The sequence below is a fragment of the Callithrix jacchus genome, chromosome 15, assembly GCF_049354715.1.
Source record: "Callithrix jacchus isolate 240 chromosome 15, calJac240_pri, whole genome shotgun sequence".
Taxonomy (NCBI): Eukaryota; Metazoa; Chordata; class Mammalia; order Primates; family Cebidae; genus Callithrix; species Callithrix jacchus.
Window position 1 is genome coordinate 90,031,456 of NC_133516.1, and position 16,856 is coordinate 90,048,311.

Sequence of the window (16,856 nt, forward strand, 5' to 3'; positions counted from 1 at the left end):
GAGTTTACAATCTAGGGAGTAAGAGTCATTTCAGGGATGATGAGTACTAAAGAGAAGAAATGAGTGTTTGAGAGAGAGAGAGATAGTGCGCGCGAGTGAGCGAGAGAGCACGCGCACGAGCACAGTTAGCTAGGCAGAAATCCTGGTGAATGAGAGAAGTGGAAAGCAGGACAAGGAAGCAGATTCTGCAGAATGAAAAATCTCAACATTATAAACTGACTTTTGGCTGTCTCAAATTTAACTGGTCATGATATTTTATACTTTTTTTTTTTTTTGAGACAGAGTCTTACTCTGTCACCAGGCACCAGCTGCATGCAGTGCAGTGGTGCAACCTTGGCTCACTGCAACCTCCGCCTCCTGGGTTCAAGCAACTCTCCTACCTCAGCATCCCAAGTAGCTGGGACTACAGGCGTGCGCCACCACACCCAGCTAATTTTTTTGTATTTTCAGTAGAGACGGGGTTTCACCATGTTGGCCAGGATGGTCTTGATCTCTTGACCTCATGATCTGCCCGCCTCAGCCTCTCAAAGTGCTAGGATTACAGGTGTGAGCCACCACCTGGCCTGTATTTTATATTTTCTATCTCCTTAGCAGCTTTAAATGTAATCTTTCTGAACAAGTGCATGCCCTTGAAAAGTTCTCTAACAGGTTTCCCCACTCTCTCTGTTTCCTTCCTCTAATCCACTGTCTACACTCCAGCCAGAGTTTCTTAAATACTAACTGGGTCATGGAGGTCCCTTATTTAGAAATCCTTTAACTGTTTTCCACTGATGATACAACAAAGTTCAAACTCTTCGGCCAGGATACAAAGTCTATCATAATCTGGCCCCTGATTCCCTTTCTGGTCTCATCTCCTCACTTTTCCCACAACCTTTGTTCCACAGTCCTGAACTATAGGTGACTCCCCACCTGCTCCATGCTCTCACCTCTGCCACTGCACTTGACATTCCACTCTGCCAAGAATAATGTCCCTCCTCCTCCTTTTATGCACCATTTCAATGGTATCCACCATTGAAAATACCTACTCAATGTTATTTCAAAGCTCATGGTCTTTCTCCCTATTTCTGTAATAATAATCTCTTTCTGTACTTAATATGCTTAATTATGCATATTTATGTCAGTTTACCATACCAAGCTGTAAAATTCTGCTAGGAAAGCAAAGCATTCTATTCACCTTCATCAGCATACACACAGAAACAAACTATACAAGGCTCCTAACACATGCTGTTGAATGAGAAACCCAAACTAATGTTATGATAGACAACTAATACATTAGAAAGTACATAGGCTTTGGAGTCCGATAGACTTAGATTCAAATTCCAGGCATGCCAGTTTTCGAGATCCTGAGCACTTAACCTCCACAAGCCTACATACCCTAACCAGTACGAGGATGCAACAACCTTGTGGATGAGGATACCATCACCCATCTCCCAAGATAAATGTAAAGGTTCAATGAGAATTTCCTTAAAATACAGTGCACTCCTTATAAATGTAACACTCTTTCTCCTAGAAGAGGATGCCTCTGTTTAGCTACTACCCCGCCTTACTGTTCTCTGAGACGCACACTGCAGTTTCCCAACAGCTTTATATGACCTCATGCCCCTGGGTTATTTGGTCCAAGAGTGGGTACTGACTCACACCGGGCCAACATTAGGCCAGCTCACCCTTTCCTCCTTACTGGATCCTCCACCTTACTGGATCCGGTACAACCGGGAAAATCCAGAATCTCTCTGTGTTAAAACTGCAAGTCTTGGGGATTGCCAACAGCCATGATTCCTTCCTCAGAGAAAAAGTCAGACTGTAGCAAGAGAGAAGAACTAAGCTGAGTCCTTGGTTTGTGAAGTCTAGCTGCATTCCTGCTTTCTCCTTGACTTAGGCTGGTTTGGCTTTAACAAAAATTCCACCAGTTACCTCACAATCCTCCCAATACTTTCTCCTTCTACCTTAAGCAGTTATGGATTTCCATTCTCTATAACCTCAAAAGTCCTAACTGAAACTCTTCCTCCATGCAGGCAACAGAATGTCTACCTCACATCCAGACCTATAAAGTTGGCTTTGAGGATGCCAAGAGTAGCCAGGAACAAAGGCATATCAGGAGAGAAGAGATAAACCAAAAGCCTGAAAATGATCTGAGATAGTGGGGATCAAAAACATTGAAATATATCAGTAGGTAGAAGGTTGGAGAGGTGGAGCAACAGTAAAAAGGACAGCACAAAACTCATGTTAAGGTTCTGGTGAGCTGGAGGCCCTTAATAAACAAATTATTGTGAACAATCATGCCTTTCTGTCACATTCCTCTAGTGCATGCACCGACTCCTCTCACTGAGCTCGGGGTAGAACAGTAACTGGGGAAAAGGGAAAGAGGGATGGAAAAGTGAGTCTTAGTGGAAAGGAAACATTTTAAAATGGAAAGTTTAACTGCAGAGTAAAGTGAAACAAAATTTTCTTTCACATATCTATTCACTTATTGAACAAGAATTTACTTGCTAACCAGATTCTATCTCAGCCTTATTACATTCTAAAAAGAAAGATGAGTTACATATTTTAAAACATTTAGAGTGGTAAGTGGATGTCAAAATTCAACAAAGCTATTATTTAAATCCAGATATGTCTGAGTCCAAAGGCTCCAGATTTTCAAAGACCACCGTGGCCAAAAAGCAAAACAAAACAAAACACAAAACAAAAAAAATCCCACAACTAATAATAATGAAGATAGACAAAGCTGCTTTGTTTTTCAAACTCAACAAAAACCAAAACAAAAATCTGACAGTTTATATGGCAGTTTCAGTAAAGCAGAAGCGAAACCGTTGCTTTTTTATTGCAATAAAAATAACTTAAACAATAAATAATTATTAAACAATAATTAAAAAATATTTTAACAAATATCTTCTGTGTGCCAGCCACTAAGAAAATACACAGCACAGATGCAGACTATCGTTTAGAAAGTTTGTCACTGAAAAAAAAACAGAATACAAGGCACCTGGAAAACAACTGAAAAGAGAGATGTGCAAAAGCCAGTGGCATTTTGAGCACGTTTCCAGATATAAAGTACAAGCACCACAGAAGTATAAAGCATACCAAAACAAAATTAACATTCCCCAATGAAGCAGCGCTCTGATAAAGAGGAAGAGGGCAAGGTGTTTGGCAGGAGGGAGTCACACTGTACAATTAGGAGGGCAGGAGTTTGCCTGTACAAATCAGCTCTACAAAGTGATAGTCGGCTGAGTGGTAATCCCCACTGGCAATTTGATTAGCCAGTCCTCAGTTGTGACAGATGTAATCATGACGACCACATGATTTAATCTTTTAACTATGAGCTGTACAGAACCAGAGAAGGCAGACAGTGGGGATTATCATGTGGGCCCAAGTTTGGGAACTGTCCAAGACCCAGGAAAGAGGATGGTTGAGACAATAGACCTAAGGTGCCTGAGCTGGGAAGAGATAATCAAAACTAGCAAAAGACAAATGAACCTAGTAAAAGAGGAAGCACCTGAGGCTAACGTCAAGCCTAAAATCGCAGCTATAAACTTGTCAATCTGCCCCTCAATGGAAAGTCCTCCACTATACTGTCTCCACCAATCTTTCCAGCCTCCATTTCTCATTACTTTTCTATTACACCAGATTACTGAAGCTACCTGAATGTTCCCCAGGACTATACCACGGCAAGAAAAAGGAGACAGGCAACTAACTACTAGAACAAAAACCAGGGGGATTTTATAATACTGACGATGTCTACTGAAGTCAGAAGCTGAAAGAGCATGCAAAAGAGAAAGTCTGCCCAAATTGCTGGCACTGATTTAAACTGTCACTGTTCTTTTTCTGTTTGTTTGTTTTGTTTTAAGATGGGGTTTCACCGTGATGGTCAGGCTGGTCTTGAACCCTTGACCTCAGGTGATCCACCCACCTCGGCCTCCCAAAGTTCTAGGATTACAGGCATGAGCCACCACACCCAGCCTTGCTGCCACTATTCTTAAGGATGACCAATCTGAGAGGAGAAGAGCTTTCTAAGCAGCAGCCATGTCTATTTTCAGTTTCAGCTTGAAGGACTCCTCTCATAGCCAAAGGGGTGCATCAATATATAACCTTCTTATAACCTTCCTTAGTTATTACAGTAGGTGTCTCCTGCTTCTCCAGGAGTCGTGAGTTCTCTCTGCCTTACATAATCTTCTGATATCCTTCCCTCATTATTATTATATATATTCCAGCTTGAAGATAATTACTTTCTCAGACTGTAGGTTCTCTGAAGATCATAACAATGTTTTACTATTCTCTGAATGTCTCAGGACTGTACTGAGGATGTGCACACTCTCTTGAGAATTTCCAGTTGGTACCCCTTCATCCTGATAGTTCCTAATGAGAGAATGATAAAGAGTACCAGTATCTTCTCTTTGATAGCAGGCAATTTAGTTTGAAGGCAAGGTTGCACACACTCTACTCAAAGACAGTCTTGCAGGGAATTCTGGGCCACATTCCTTAAAAAGCAGTTGAGGGAACTTGCAACTTGGGGTTCTCCCATAATTCAAGTAGTGAATCCAAGTTTTTGTTTCAACTATACACCCATCAGGGTGCAGGCTGAGCTGGTAAGTGATGTTTTAGTAACCCTTGGGAATCACCCAGTATCTCAAAAGCTTCAGTGGGCACTACACTGGCACTCATTAGATACTAGTTTATTTGAATATCTGTATTTTCTGTCCTTATAGGATATACTAATTTAACAGAAATAATGAACTGAAATTGTATCATGATATTTGTTTCTAAACTAACACTTTTAACTGAAATACTTTCTCAAAGATTTTTTTTCCAGAAGAATTCAATTAATACAGCAGCTCTGAACAGTATAGTAATTACTTCATAAATACTGAATGTCTTATAATTTTGCATTTTGAAGTTTTTGTCTTGCTGTATTTTGTACATATGCTTATGTGTGTTAAATTACTCTACAAATTAATTTTACATGAACACACTATTAAAATTACGTAAGATTATAAAGCTATGTGAATATGCAATAGAAAGGGAAATTTAAAATTATAATTTGATGGATTAGAAGACAGAACTGTGGATAATTATCTAGGTTTTTAGTTTTGAATAATAATCATTGTTATCTATAAAATATTTTAAAATAAATACAAAGTGCTATGGCCATAAAGTTGTTATAAAGAAAACTGAATCCAGGAGCCACATCAGAAAAATTGCTAACTTGTCGCACTTTATATTTCAACAATCACATTTAGCAAATAGCACTATCTTTATGAAGCTTTTCCTAATCCTTCTACTGTTATGTCATCATCATTCCATATCCTTGCAACTAATCAAGAAGTAGAAGTAGAAACTGTCTACTGGTGTGCATTCAGTTAATGTCCAACATTACCACCTGAGCTTCACTTCCCAGTGGTCGCTTTGCTAAGTGTAGTCGTAAATTTAAAATCTACTTCGATGTGAATCTAGCCCTTTCTCACATACATGATCTGATTATTAACTTTTGGAAATTAATTCATTTGTCATTTTAATTCTAGTACTGGTACTTTTACTTATACCGATTCCACCATTTTAAGATTTCTTTTTCATGTTTGTCTTTTAAAATGAAGCTCAGATGTTCAAAAGGAATTAACTATCCGCAGAGAAAATCATGTGTTCTTTTTGTTTCTAACACTGAGAAATCTACCTATAATTTACCTACAATCTTATAATTAATTTTTCATTTACAAGTTTCAAAAATATGGCGTTTAAATCTGATCATTCACATGTGTGGGATGCATGCTGTTTCTAATTTTCATTTTTTTAAATTAGAAATACAGCAGAAAAGATGCTTTTTTTTTTTTTTGCTTCTGAACAAAATTGCATAAGAGTCCTAATGTTTCATCAAAGAAAAGACAATGGAAATTTCTAAATTAACCTCATGTCAACCTAAGAAATAATTACAAATGTTTATTTGCAGACAGAAGTTTTTATTATCTGAAAACTTACAACTGTTGTTCAAAAATATTTTCCTGCATCACAAGCAAACAAAGGCATAAATACAAACTTTTTCACATATTGGTTCCAAATATGACCAAATAACCGAATCATCCTCTTTAAGAATGAACCTGACACACCAGGTTTAATTTGTATTTCACAGATTAGATTAGCAAAGAAAAACTAGTATCTTCACAATATGTTATATATTAATAGGCCTAAAGAAATCAGGCTTAACAGATTTTAAAAATTAATTCCCTGGTATTTTACCATGTTAAAATTACATCCTAACAGAGAAAGTAGGCAAGCCTTCCAGGATATAAATGAGGAAGCTGAGTTCCTGAGATGAAGTAACCCAAATTCCCACAGTCATAATGGAAACCAGTGACATAAATTCAATCACATAGTAGACCATCAACTTTCTGTAAATTTAATACGGTAGCAAATATGCTACCAGCATAAGTTTCACCAATTTAAATATTTGAGATGTACATTTTACAGAAAAAAACATTTCAATAAAAAAGATTTCAAAGACGAACTTCTTGATATCCTACTTAGAACTCTACACAAATACAAGCCATATCTGAAACATCAACATAATAGAGGCAAACACGCAATACATTTGTACACTTATGAATCAAACAGGACTGGTTAAAATACATCTGTTGTGAAAATTCGATGTTTTCAAACTAATCATACATTTTATTATGAGCCAAATTAAAAAAAGGTCATTGTGAACAGAAAAGTCTATTTAGGAATAGCTATATATGACATTAATTGGAATGAAGGTAATATATTCTATTTTCAAATGGTGTCAGAAAGAAAAAAGACACTGAAGCACATTTCTACCTTCATTTGTCAAATGAAGAACAAATCTAACAAAAAAACTTTTTTGCGGTTTAATTTTTATTCTGACTATATGCAATTTGCAGAAAATTTAGAAAAGTATAAAGAAATGTCCCACAATTTTACCGCCAAAAGACAACTGTCAACAGTTTATTATTTCCTTCCAGTCTTCTTCTTAAGACTTCCTACAGAATAAAAACTAGCTTGTAACTGAACATTACAACACGTGGAAATCTCCATTATTAAAAATTCTAAAGGTGTTTTGAAACACTTCTCCTTTTGAAATCAGACTTCTTTTCAGGTTATGTGAGGGAATGTCAACAGACCTTAAAGAATATCTGTTAAGTTGGGAAGACTGGCTTAAAGGGAATTCCACCACAGCCTGCATTAGGGTCCTTTGGGCAAAAAACGTATTTTTTAAAATTTAGGGAATTCAAATCTCAAATAATTCTTGAGTTTTCAAATGATGTATACATTCGCTCTTAATTTATCAACTCAGTAAGATCAACGATAATCATTTACAGCTATTTTAAGCTTTTCCCTTTGCCAAATTCCTGCATACTATCATTTCATTTATATTAAGCTATGATAGGTATACATTCTCACACTAATGATGGAGAAAACTGAGGTACAAAGCGATTAAATATTAAATAATGTAACAAAATTTACCCAAGCAATTTAGAAGAACAGAGCCAAAAAGAAAGCATTTTAATTACCAGAATCATTTCTATTTAACGTTGACGTTTATGTAAGCTGACACTGTGAAAGAGAAATGTATTTGTTAAAATGCTCTGGTAAAAAAATTATATCAAACCTTTAAAAAATGAAGTAATGTTGCATGTCTGATTAGACCAGTCTTTTCTAAAAACAAGGCAATCCCTCCTTTGGAAGGGAGACATGTAACTGATCCTATACTATTTCAAGATTTTTTTTTAATAACACGATACAAACACTACCAGATCTAGAAACAAGCAAAACAGAGTACTCAGCCTATGGAGTAATATGCCTTCCTGCATCAATGCACCTTATATTCTTTGAGTCTCAATTTCCTTACCTTTGAACTGGGATAACAGTAACTTTCTCAGCTGATTGCAGTGAAGATTCAAGGAGGTAATAAACACAAACCACCTAGTCTAGTCGTGCCCGCCACAAAGTAAGCCCTAAGTGCTAGCGACACATATAAGCCTGTTTTTCCCACTACCAGGAGTGAAATACAGACGTAAGTTCTGAAACTACAATGAAGATAAAGATTTCACACTTTAATATATTAAATGCTGATGATGTTCAACAATTAGACGATCTAACTAAAACCTAAATGCTAAGCACCTACATTTTCAGTTACGCTATAGAGAAATGTGGCTAGATCTAAGGGGTCAGTGTGCCAAATACGTTTTTTCCTTATAACGAGAGATTATATTTCCACATGTCTGTCAAAGTTCAGCTTCTTAATGACAGGCCATGATTCCACGCTTTACTGAAAACCATGACAGCACCATACAGCTGGGCTTGGTCGGGCGCGGTGGCTCACACCTGTAATCCCAGCACTTTGGGAGGCCGAGGCGGGTGGATCACGAGGTCAAGAGATCGAGACTATCTTGGTCAACGTGGTGAAACCCCGTCTCTACTAAAAGTACAAAAAATTAGCTGGGCATGGTGGCGCGTGCCTGTAATCCCAGCTACTCAGGAGGCTGAGGCAGGAGAATTGCCTGAACCCAGGAGGCGGAGGTTGCGGTGAGCAGAGATCGCGCCATTGCGCTCCAGCCTGGGTAACAAGAGCGAAACTCCGGCTCAAAATAAACAAACAAACAAACAAACAAAAAACCCAAACCAACAAAAAACTGGGTTTAAAGGTAGAAAACAATTTTCTGTTTTAAAAATCCCTCTTTAGAGCAATATGTAATAACCCAATCCTTATCCCCCCCACTACAATAAAATAGAAAATGCAATGGAAAAGTCTGTTCAACGACTGATTCAAAAATTGTGGCACATTACCGGAAAATAGTAGTAAAGGGGGAAAGAAATCAGCCCCGCATTCTCTTTTCATAATAATTATTTAATAAACAGTTTTGCTTGTTCTGGAATAGGTTTTTCAAAAATTGTAGGTGGAAAAAAAGTTTTCTCACTTTCTAGAAAGGGTTACCTTTTTAAGGTGGAACGCTTCATTTGGGCAAATCAGCGCACAGTTAGGTGAGATCCAGTGTTTGACCCAGGCAGTCCAGACCACCAGCCTCAATAACGGATTGTAAAAAACACGTTCTGAATAAGAGATAAGGAGAAACTATTCGCTTCAGAACCCGAGCTCTTTCACAAAGGGTGATACTTACCACCACTTGCCTTTAATTGGTTTAAGATGCTATTTAATTAACCTGCCTTCCTACAGCATCCATCCATCCGTACAGCTTAATTTTAGGGGTTACTCTATCACAGCAGGGTCTCACGTCCCTCTTCTCGGAGAAATAAATGGCCTTGCCAAAAAGTAAAGCCGCGCCAACTTGGGGACGGACGACCAAGAGCAGACCCTTGCAACTCAACCATGCGAGTACCCAGCCAGGTCTGGCCTCGCACGAAAGAGCACCGCGCCTCCCTGCAGCGTCTGCAGATTCCTCCAGTGGCCGAGACCAGGCGCCCCGAGGGAGGCTCCCCGCGCCCGGGGGACCACTCACCTTGCTGGGCTCCAGCGTCCTCGAGCAGCAGGAGCAGGACGAGTAAGAGCAGCAGGAACAGAGGCATGGAGGAGGAGGAGGTGGAGGAGGGAGGGAGGGAGCGGGAGAGCGGGAGCGCGGCCCAGGCGGGGGCGGCGGCCGCGGCCCGGACTGGGGGACACCGCGGGCAGCGCCCGGCTCTCACCACCGCCCCGCTCGCCATCGCGGCGGCCGGCAGTCCGCCTGCATAGTGCGGGCGCCCCGGAAGCCCCGCGCGCCTCCGGCCGCGGCACCCGACCAGGAGACCACGCAGCGGCGGGAGAGCAAGAGGCAGTGCGCGCCGCGCCCCGCGCCGGGACCCTTCCGCCCCTCACCCCGCTTCACCCCCGCCTCCTTCGTCCCTTCCCCCTGCTCCCCGCGCCGAGACCCCGGGCCGGAGCGCAGGGGAGGGGAGAGAAGGAAGCGGAGTGCTCGAGCGGCGGAGGGCGGCCGCGGCGGAGCTGAGGGACGCGCCTCCCGCGCTGCGCTCCTAGCCGGGTCCCCGCTCGCCGCGCTCGCCCGCGGCTCTGGCTTCTGTGGCAGGCTGGCCGCCCGCTCCCTCGCGCTCCCTCCCGTGCACTCCGGCCACGCCCCCTCGGCGCCTCTGCCAACCCGCGGCCAACTCTGGTCCGTCTCCTTCGCGAAACCCAATCAGCATGCTCACTCCTGGGTCGACCCGACAGCTCCCCTGCCCACTCCTCGAGCGCCACCGCCCCTTATCTGCCTCTACCAATCCCCTTTGGCCTTTGGAGGCGTCCTTCCCGCCTCCTCCAATTCGGGTCCCGCCCCCAAGCCCCGGAGCCCGCGGCCCCCGCCTGGCCCCGGCGCCTTTTATTGTTGGAACTGCAGCGCAAGCTGATCCCGCAGAGGCGGCCGCGAGCTCGTCAATGACTTCCGGGACTTTCCCCATCCTGCGCACCGTGCTCCTCAGGCCCACCGCGCTTCTTGCTCCTCAGCCGCACATCGGCCACTGGAAGGGGTGGGAAACCTGGATCCTGGATGGGTTTAACTGGGAGCTGACTCTAAGGGACTTTTTTTTTTTTGTAATGGCAGAGCGTGGTTTGTTTTGTTAAAACTGCTGCCAGTTGTTGCAACAACTCCGAGTTACAATAATAGATGCAGTGTTCAATTTTTAATATATGCGTTCTCTGTTTTCTCTTTTTATGGCCGGGAAGGGGGGGAACAAAAAAGTGTAAAACAAGATCGGTGCCCCAAAGGCAAGTAAACCTAACATCCTAATCTTCATTCAGCCATTCTACAAGGAGTTGTTGAGCACCTGCTATCTATCTGCAAACATTACTACAGAAATCTTGAAATGTGGAACAGAGATGGAAACATAGCATGCAAGTTGGAATGAAGTAAGTGCTAATTAGAGTCACAAGCAATTTGATGGCGACTGTAAGCCTATGGAACGACGAAAAGAATTTTGGGAAAGAGAAATGCAGAGGTCTACGTAGTGATTTATTTTAGAAAGAAAAGAGTAGCTATCTAGGTTGTTTTTAACAGCAGCCCCTAAAAGGACAATGGTGTCATTAACAAATACAAAAAACTGGAAAGGTGGAACAATTTGTAGGAAAGTAAGTTAATTTTGGACATACTGAATTTCAGATGGCAACTTAATAAGTGAAACTATGTAACAGGCAGATGCCTATTTTAGTCTAAAGCTCAGATTGAATGCTTTGAAATTATGGCTCTGGAAGTCATACATAGATGTAATAATCAAAAACATGGAAGGGACTGATATCCTCAAATGAAAATCTAAGTTAGAAAGGACTTTGGAGTTCATATTTTTCAACTCCCCTGCATATTTCTCATACAATAATCTCTGACCAAGTTTATTCAATAAGCATTTATTAAATACCCAAGAAACCCTACTATGGTCGAAGCCATTGTGGGCGTTGGGCATAAAAAGTTTAATGAGAAGAGCTTACATTCTGGAGGAGGAGGTGACATGTAAACCAACCTATTGTTATTAGTGCTGTGTTAGAGGTGTGGACTGGTGCCACAATACCACAGTGAGAGGAGTTCAGAAAAAACCCATCACAGTTTGAAACTCCAGTGTCTTGAAAAAGAAACTGAAGTGAAAAAGGTGATCTCAGGCCAGAGGCAAAATAGTCTGGGTCACAGGCTCAAGCGGGAATGGTGTTGATGGAGCAGGATTGACTATTGCTGACATAATGGAAGGAACTGGAGACTAGTCCAGAAAAGTTAGGAGGGACAAGATCTAAGGCAGGGTAAGAGTCAAGATTTAATTTTGTATCACTGAAAAATAACTAAAGGGTTCTAAGAAAGAATGACATTATCCAATTTTTTTTTTTTTTTTTTTAATGGAGCTTCACTCTTGTTGCCCAGGCTGGAGTGCAATGGTGCAATATCGGCTCACGGCAAGCTCCACCTCCCAGGTTCCAACAATTCTCCTGCCTCAGCCTCCCAAATAGCTGGGATTACAGCCATGTACCACCATGTCCAGCTAATTTTATATTTTTAGTAGAGATGGGTTTTCTCCATGTTGGTTAGGCTGGTGTCGAACTCTTGACCTCAGGTGATCGGCCCACCTGGTCCTCCCAAAGTGCTGAGATTACAGGCCTGAGCCACCACACTAGGCCATTATCAGGTTTTTATTGTAAAAATCCCAATCAGACAGTAGGGTAAGGAATGCACTGGGGTAAGAGCAAGACTGGACGCCGGGGAGAGCCAGTCTGCAGTTAAAGGGAGTGATGGTGAGTTTTTACTGCATTAGCAGTAAGCTTGCAAAGGGGGGACCAACTAGTGGAATATTTTTAAACTTAGTGACTGATTACATGTGGGGTATAAGGAGTTGAGGAAGTCTTCAGGTTTCTGGTAGAAGGTAGTATCTTTCCCATAGTAAGGAGTACATGAAGGAGAATTGGATAAAGAAGTAGAAGACACACTGAACCTATCAAACATGATTTGCTAATATGGCAAGCAGTCGGTTGTGAAATAAGACTTCTAGTAATAGACAGTGTCTGAGACAACCTATTTTGTGTTGAATCACTCTTTTATTTTTTTGAGATGGAGTTTTGCTTTTGTTGCCCAGGCTGGAGTGCAATGGCACAATCTCAGCTCACTTCAACCTCCGCCTCTCAGGTTCAAGTGATTCTCCTGCCTCAGCCTTCTGAGTAGCTGGGATTACAGGCATGCAGCACCATGCCTAGCTAATTTTTTGTATTTTTAGTAAAGACAGGGTTTCTCCATTTTGGTCAGGCTGGTTTTGGACTCCCAACCTCAGGAGATCCACCCAACTCGGCCTCCCAAAGTGCTAGGATTACAGGTATGAGCCACTGTGGACGGCCTGAATCATTCCTTTCATAAGACCGTTGAGAAAGAAGCTTGAGGTCACAGGGGTGGTGACATAGAACTGCAGCAGAGGCAAACAATTCACTTAAGACCTAGCATAGTTATCGATACTTTCTGGAAGAGACAAAATTTGGTCTCTAGCAACCCCTACCCTTTAATACAGCATGAAAAGACCAAAATTTTCTCCTGGGACCTGACACCAAAGGAATATAACAGGCTTTCATTTCTAACACAATGCCTGCGTAAAGTGGAATTCTAGTTTATATTCCACCAGAAGTGGTTATATATACCTTTCTTACTCTCTGCATACTGCTCTAGACAATTTGTCATGATCCTTGCTTCCGGGGACTTAGTTTATTTGGAGATTGACATCTTATGAGGCAATGGGAGCAATACTTGTCCAAGACCATTTTACCCACGCAACCCAGATGCATAACCCAGGGAAGAACTGGGGATTCTAATGAAGTCTCAAAATGGATAGGTTTGGAGAGGACCATCATTGTAGTAGATAAAGAGTCCCAGAAGCTAAAATTCCTCCACAAGGAAAGCCCAGGTTCCTGCTTCTTTCTACAGGGTTTCAAACTGAAAGGAGCTTTAGAGGATCCCTTCGGTATAGAACCAACAGAGCAAACCCAAACTGCGCAGTGTCTTCATAGCACGAGTTCATTGACATAGACCAGATCTTTTAGCAGTCATGATCCATTCTTTGTCTGGCAAATGAATGAATTCTTTGGATGTAGGATTGAAGGAAGACTTGCATTTCAGGAAAGGATCACATGGAATACTTAGATGTGAAATTCCAGGAAGTAAAGTGTATATCCTTTTAATGTATTTATGGTTGTTTACTCTACATTAAAATATTGAAAAATAAAAATAGATTCTCGGCCAGCTGTGGTGGCTCACGCCTGCAATCCCAGCCCTTTGGGAGGCTGAGGCAGGTAGATCACAAGGTCAAGAGGTCGAGACCATCCTGGCCAACATGCTGAAACCCTATCTCTACTAAAATTACAAAAATTAGCTGGGCATGGTGGTGTGCATCTGTAGTCCCAGCTACTCAGGAGGCTGAGGCAGGAGAATTGCTTGAACCCAGGAGGCGGAGGTTGCGGTGAGCTGAGATTGTGCCACTACACTCCAGCCTAGCAACGGAGTGAGAATCCATCTCAAAAAATAAAAAGTAAAAAATAGATCCTCAACCTAAATTTTAATTCCAGACCTTTCTTCTCTTTTTATCTTTTCTTTTCTTATTCTTTCTTTATTTTATGTTTCTTAATCATTAAAGAATAGAAGAATAAAGAAAATTTAATTAATTTATAGAAAAAAGGGGAAATATAAAAAGCATAGTTACACTCTACTATTCCTACTTTCAAATGAATCCCAGCGCAGCCAACTGCTAAGGAAATGAAAATGGAAGAAAAGAACCCGGGGGCTGGTGCCTTTGTTTCTGCCTGTACAGAGACATCTAGGTTTTAGTAGAATGATAGTAAGAATCATTTGGTACCATCATGGCTATTAAATGTCTGTTAGCATGAATGAAACAAAAGAGGCTCATTTAAAATGGCATTTATACTGGAAATCTTAGGGTGATGATATGTAATGAATCACTGGTGAGCTTTATCAGTGAGTGTGTACTTTTGGCAGGATAACAGAAACAGGGAATGAACAAGAATGTACTTTTGTGATCCTTCAGTGGGGTAGGAGAGAAAGAAGATTGTGGCACTTCTGGGGAAATACTTCAAACTTCAAAGACCAGAGCCCTAAGATCTGGTTACTGTTCTCACAGGAGCATTTTCTTTGTCCTGTTGACTATTTGGGAAAATGTTTACAGCCAACTTTACTGCTAAATGTCTGAGTTCTATTGAAGATACTTTCTTCCTTTCTGCGAACAGAAGTGGTTTGGATACTTTTTCTCTATCTTGTATGCTTTTTTTCAGTTACTTATTTCTGTCAACTCTCTTAGGTTTATTACTCATGTTTTCTTAACATTTATAAACTTTTAAAAAGGTATCTGTTATAGCAAATTTAAGGCAAAATGCCAGAAATCTAATTTATTATTATAGAAGGTATTTAATTTCTGCCAATGGACAATAATGTTAAATACTTATAAGATTAATGTTTGTATATGTAAATAACATAACTAACTTTTATCATTTTCCATTTGCATCGTCATCTACTGCAACCATCTTGCTCTCTTCCTCTCCATCGCCTGCCCCAGTCTCTCTCTCACTCTTTTTTTTTTCTAGGAACATTAGGAAATTAACCAATTCATTTTTGTATGGCTCATGACAAGAAAGCTTGAGTCTAGTATTTTATCTCTGATGGAGATTTCAAAGGACTATAGTAAAAGCATGTGAAAACTGCCTTCCATAACATTATTATTGTGCCTGGAAATTAGGAAATTAATTCTGCATGAATGGTTAACATAGCCTTAAAATGTGAATAGTGACCATGCTAGCATGTCTGAGATAATATGATTTAGGTATCCTGCAGACCTCCCCTGCTGGGAAATAGAATTTCCCAGTTATTTGAATGCTTGTTTCCTTTCCTGTAGGACTTTTGATGGCAACATAGTTGAGAATTAAATGTAGAGTTGAAATGCTCTTTGGCTTCTGAGAAAGTGAGTTTTGTGAGATCGTGAAAACAGCCATAGATCAGACTCCTGTATACAATTTCTGCTTGAAAGTGCGGTATAACCTCCAGCAAGGCTCCTAATCTCTCTAGGCCTCAGTTTCCTTGTCCAAAACAGAAAATGGTTGGATCCTATTCTAAATCTGAAGTTTGATAATACTTCCAAATTTTTATTATTTACATCTCCCTTTCATCTCATGCCAAATTCTAAGTCTTTAGTTCCCAGATTTCTACCCAACAAAGAGGGAGAAGAACCAAAAGCTGATAACTACAGAATCGGTCTCTGGGAAATAATTGTCTTTGCTGAACACCAATGCACCTTAAAGGGTGTGTTTGATTTAGAAAGTAACCCTTAGGTCCCCCAGCTGCATCCCAGCAATGCCTTTATGAATGGTGAATAGCTCCAGTTTTATTCTGTAAAGAAGTGAGCAGAACCTTGGAACAGGCATCAGAGAGGATGTGGGGCAAGGTCAGAGGAAATAAAGCTAGTTGGCAACTTGGGAGGAAGCGGGAGCTTCAGAGAAGTAAGAAATAGAATTTCCCAGTTATTTGAATGCAAAAATGCTTTAAAAAGTAGGGACATCTAATAAATAATTTCAAGCTGTTTGCTGTATATGCTGCACTGTAATTTTCCCCTTGCCTTCCTCCCAAACTCTCTGTTAAGTTTACTACAATCACAGCCTTAACTGGGGAAACCTTGGGCACTATGAGTGAGGGACATGCCTATTTCCACATAAACAAGGGCAGCATTGGCAGGTGGTGAAATTAAAGCATGGATCAAGGATTCAGAGGAAGCAGAAGACTACTAGAACTACAGGTTTTGAGAAACTTAAATCTTCACACCATTCCCCACTCTCTTGACAAAAACTAGGTTTCTATCCCTATGTCTGAACGGATGACCATCGCAAGCTAGAGGATATGGAATCATCCAGTCAAGTGATATCTTTCACACTAGGATAAGCAAATAATAATATAATGATTTAAATTGTTATTTTCTAAGAACAAAGAGACTAGAATTGAAATTGAGTGCTCACTTTGCCAGCACAGATACTAAAATTGGAACAATACAGAGATGATTAATCAGCATGGCTGGCCCTGCACAAGGATGACACACAAATTCATGAAGCTTTTCATATTTTTCAAGTCTGCAAAATAACCAGCTAGCATCATGATGACAAGATCAAAACCACACATAAAAATACTGACCATAAATGTAAGTGGGCTAAATGCCCTGATTAAAAGATACAGAATGGCAAGCTGCATAAAGAGCCAGGACCCATCAGTATGTTGTCTATAAGAGATCCATCTCACGTGCAAAGACACACATAGGCTCAAAATGAGGGATGGAGGAAAATTTACTAAGCAAATGGAAAACAGAAAAAAGGCAGTGGTTGCAATCCCAGTTTCTGACAAAATAGACTCTAAACCAACAAA

The 16,856-nt window shown here is 40.8% G+C and overlaps 1 protein-coding gene and 1 pseudogene across 4 annotated transcripts in view; one reads left to right on the forward strand and one right to left on the reverse strand.

Moving 5' to 3' along the window:
• Positions 1-10,025, reverse strand: part of DCBLD2 (discoidin, CUB and LCCL domain containing 2) — a 104,162-nt gene extending 94,137 nt beyond the window's left edge. For 2 of the 4 annotated variants that reach the window (XM_078352163.1, XM_035274192.3), the window contains exons 1-2: positions 9,462-10,025; positions 8,939-9,054 (exon numbers count right to left, since the gene is read on the reverse strand). Coding sequence is in view for 2 of the 4 variants with exons in the window: in XM_035274191.3 (XP_035130082.1) it covers positions 9,462-9,663 (202 nt within the window). In the remaining 2 variants the exon portion in view is untranslated. The remainder of the gene's footprint in view (positions 1-8,938; positions 9,055-9,461) is intronic. The other 2 variants (XM_035274191.3, XM_002758869.7) reach the window with 1 other exon arrangement.
• Positions 10,026-16,448: 6,423 nt separating this feature from the next.
• Positions 16,449-16,562, forward strand: LOC118148119 (U6 spliceosomal RNA; annotated as a pseudogene).
• Positions 16,563-16,856: the final 294 nt, after the last annotated feature.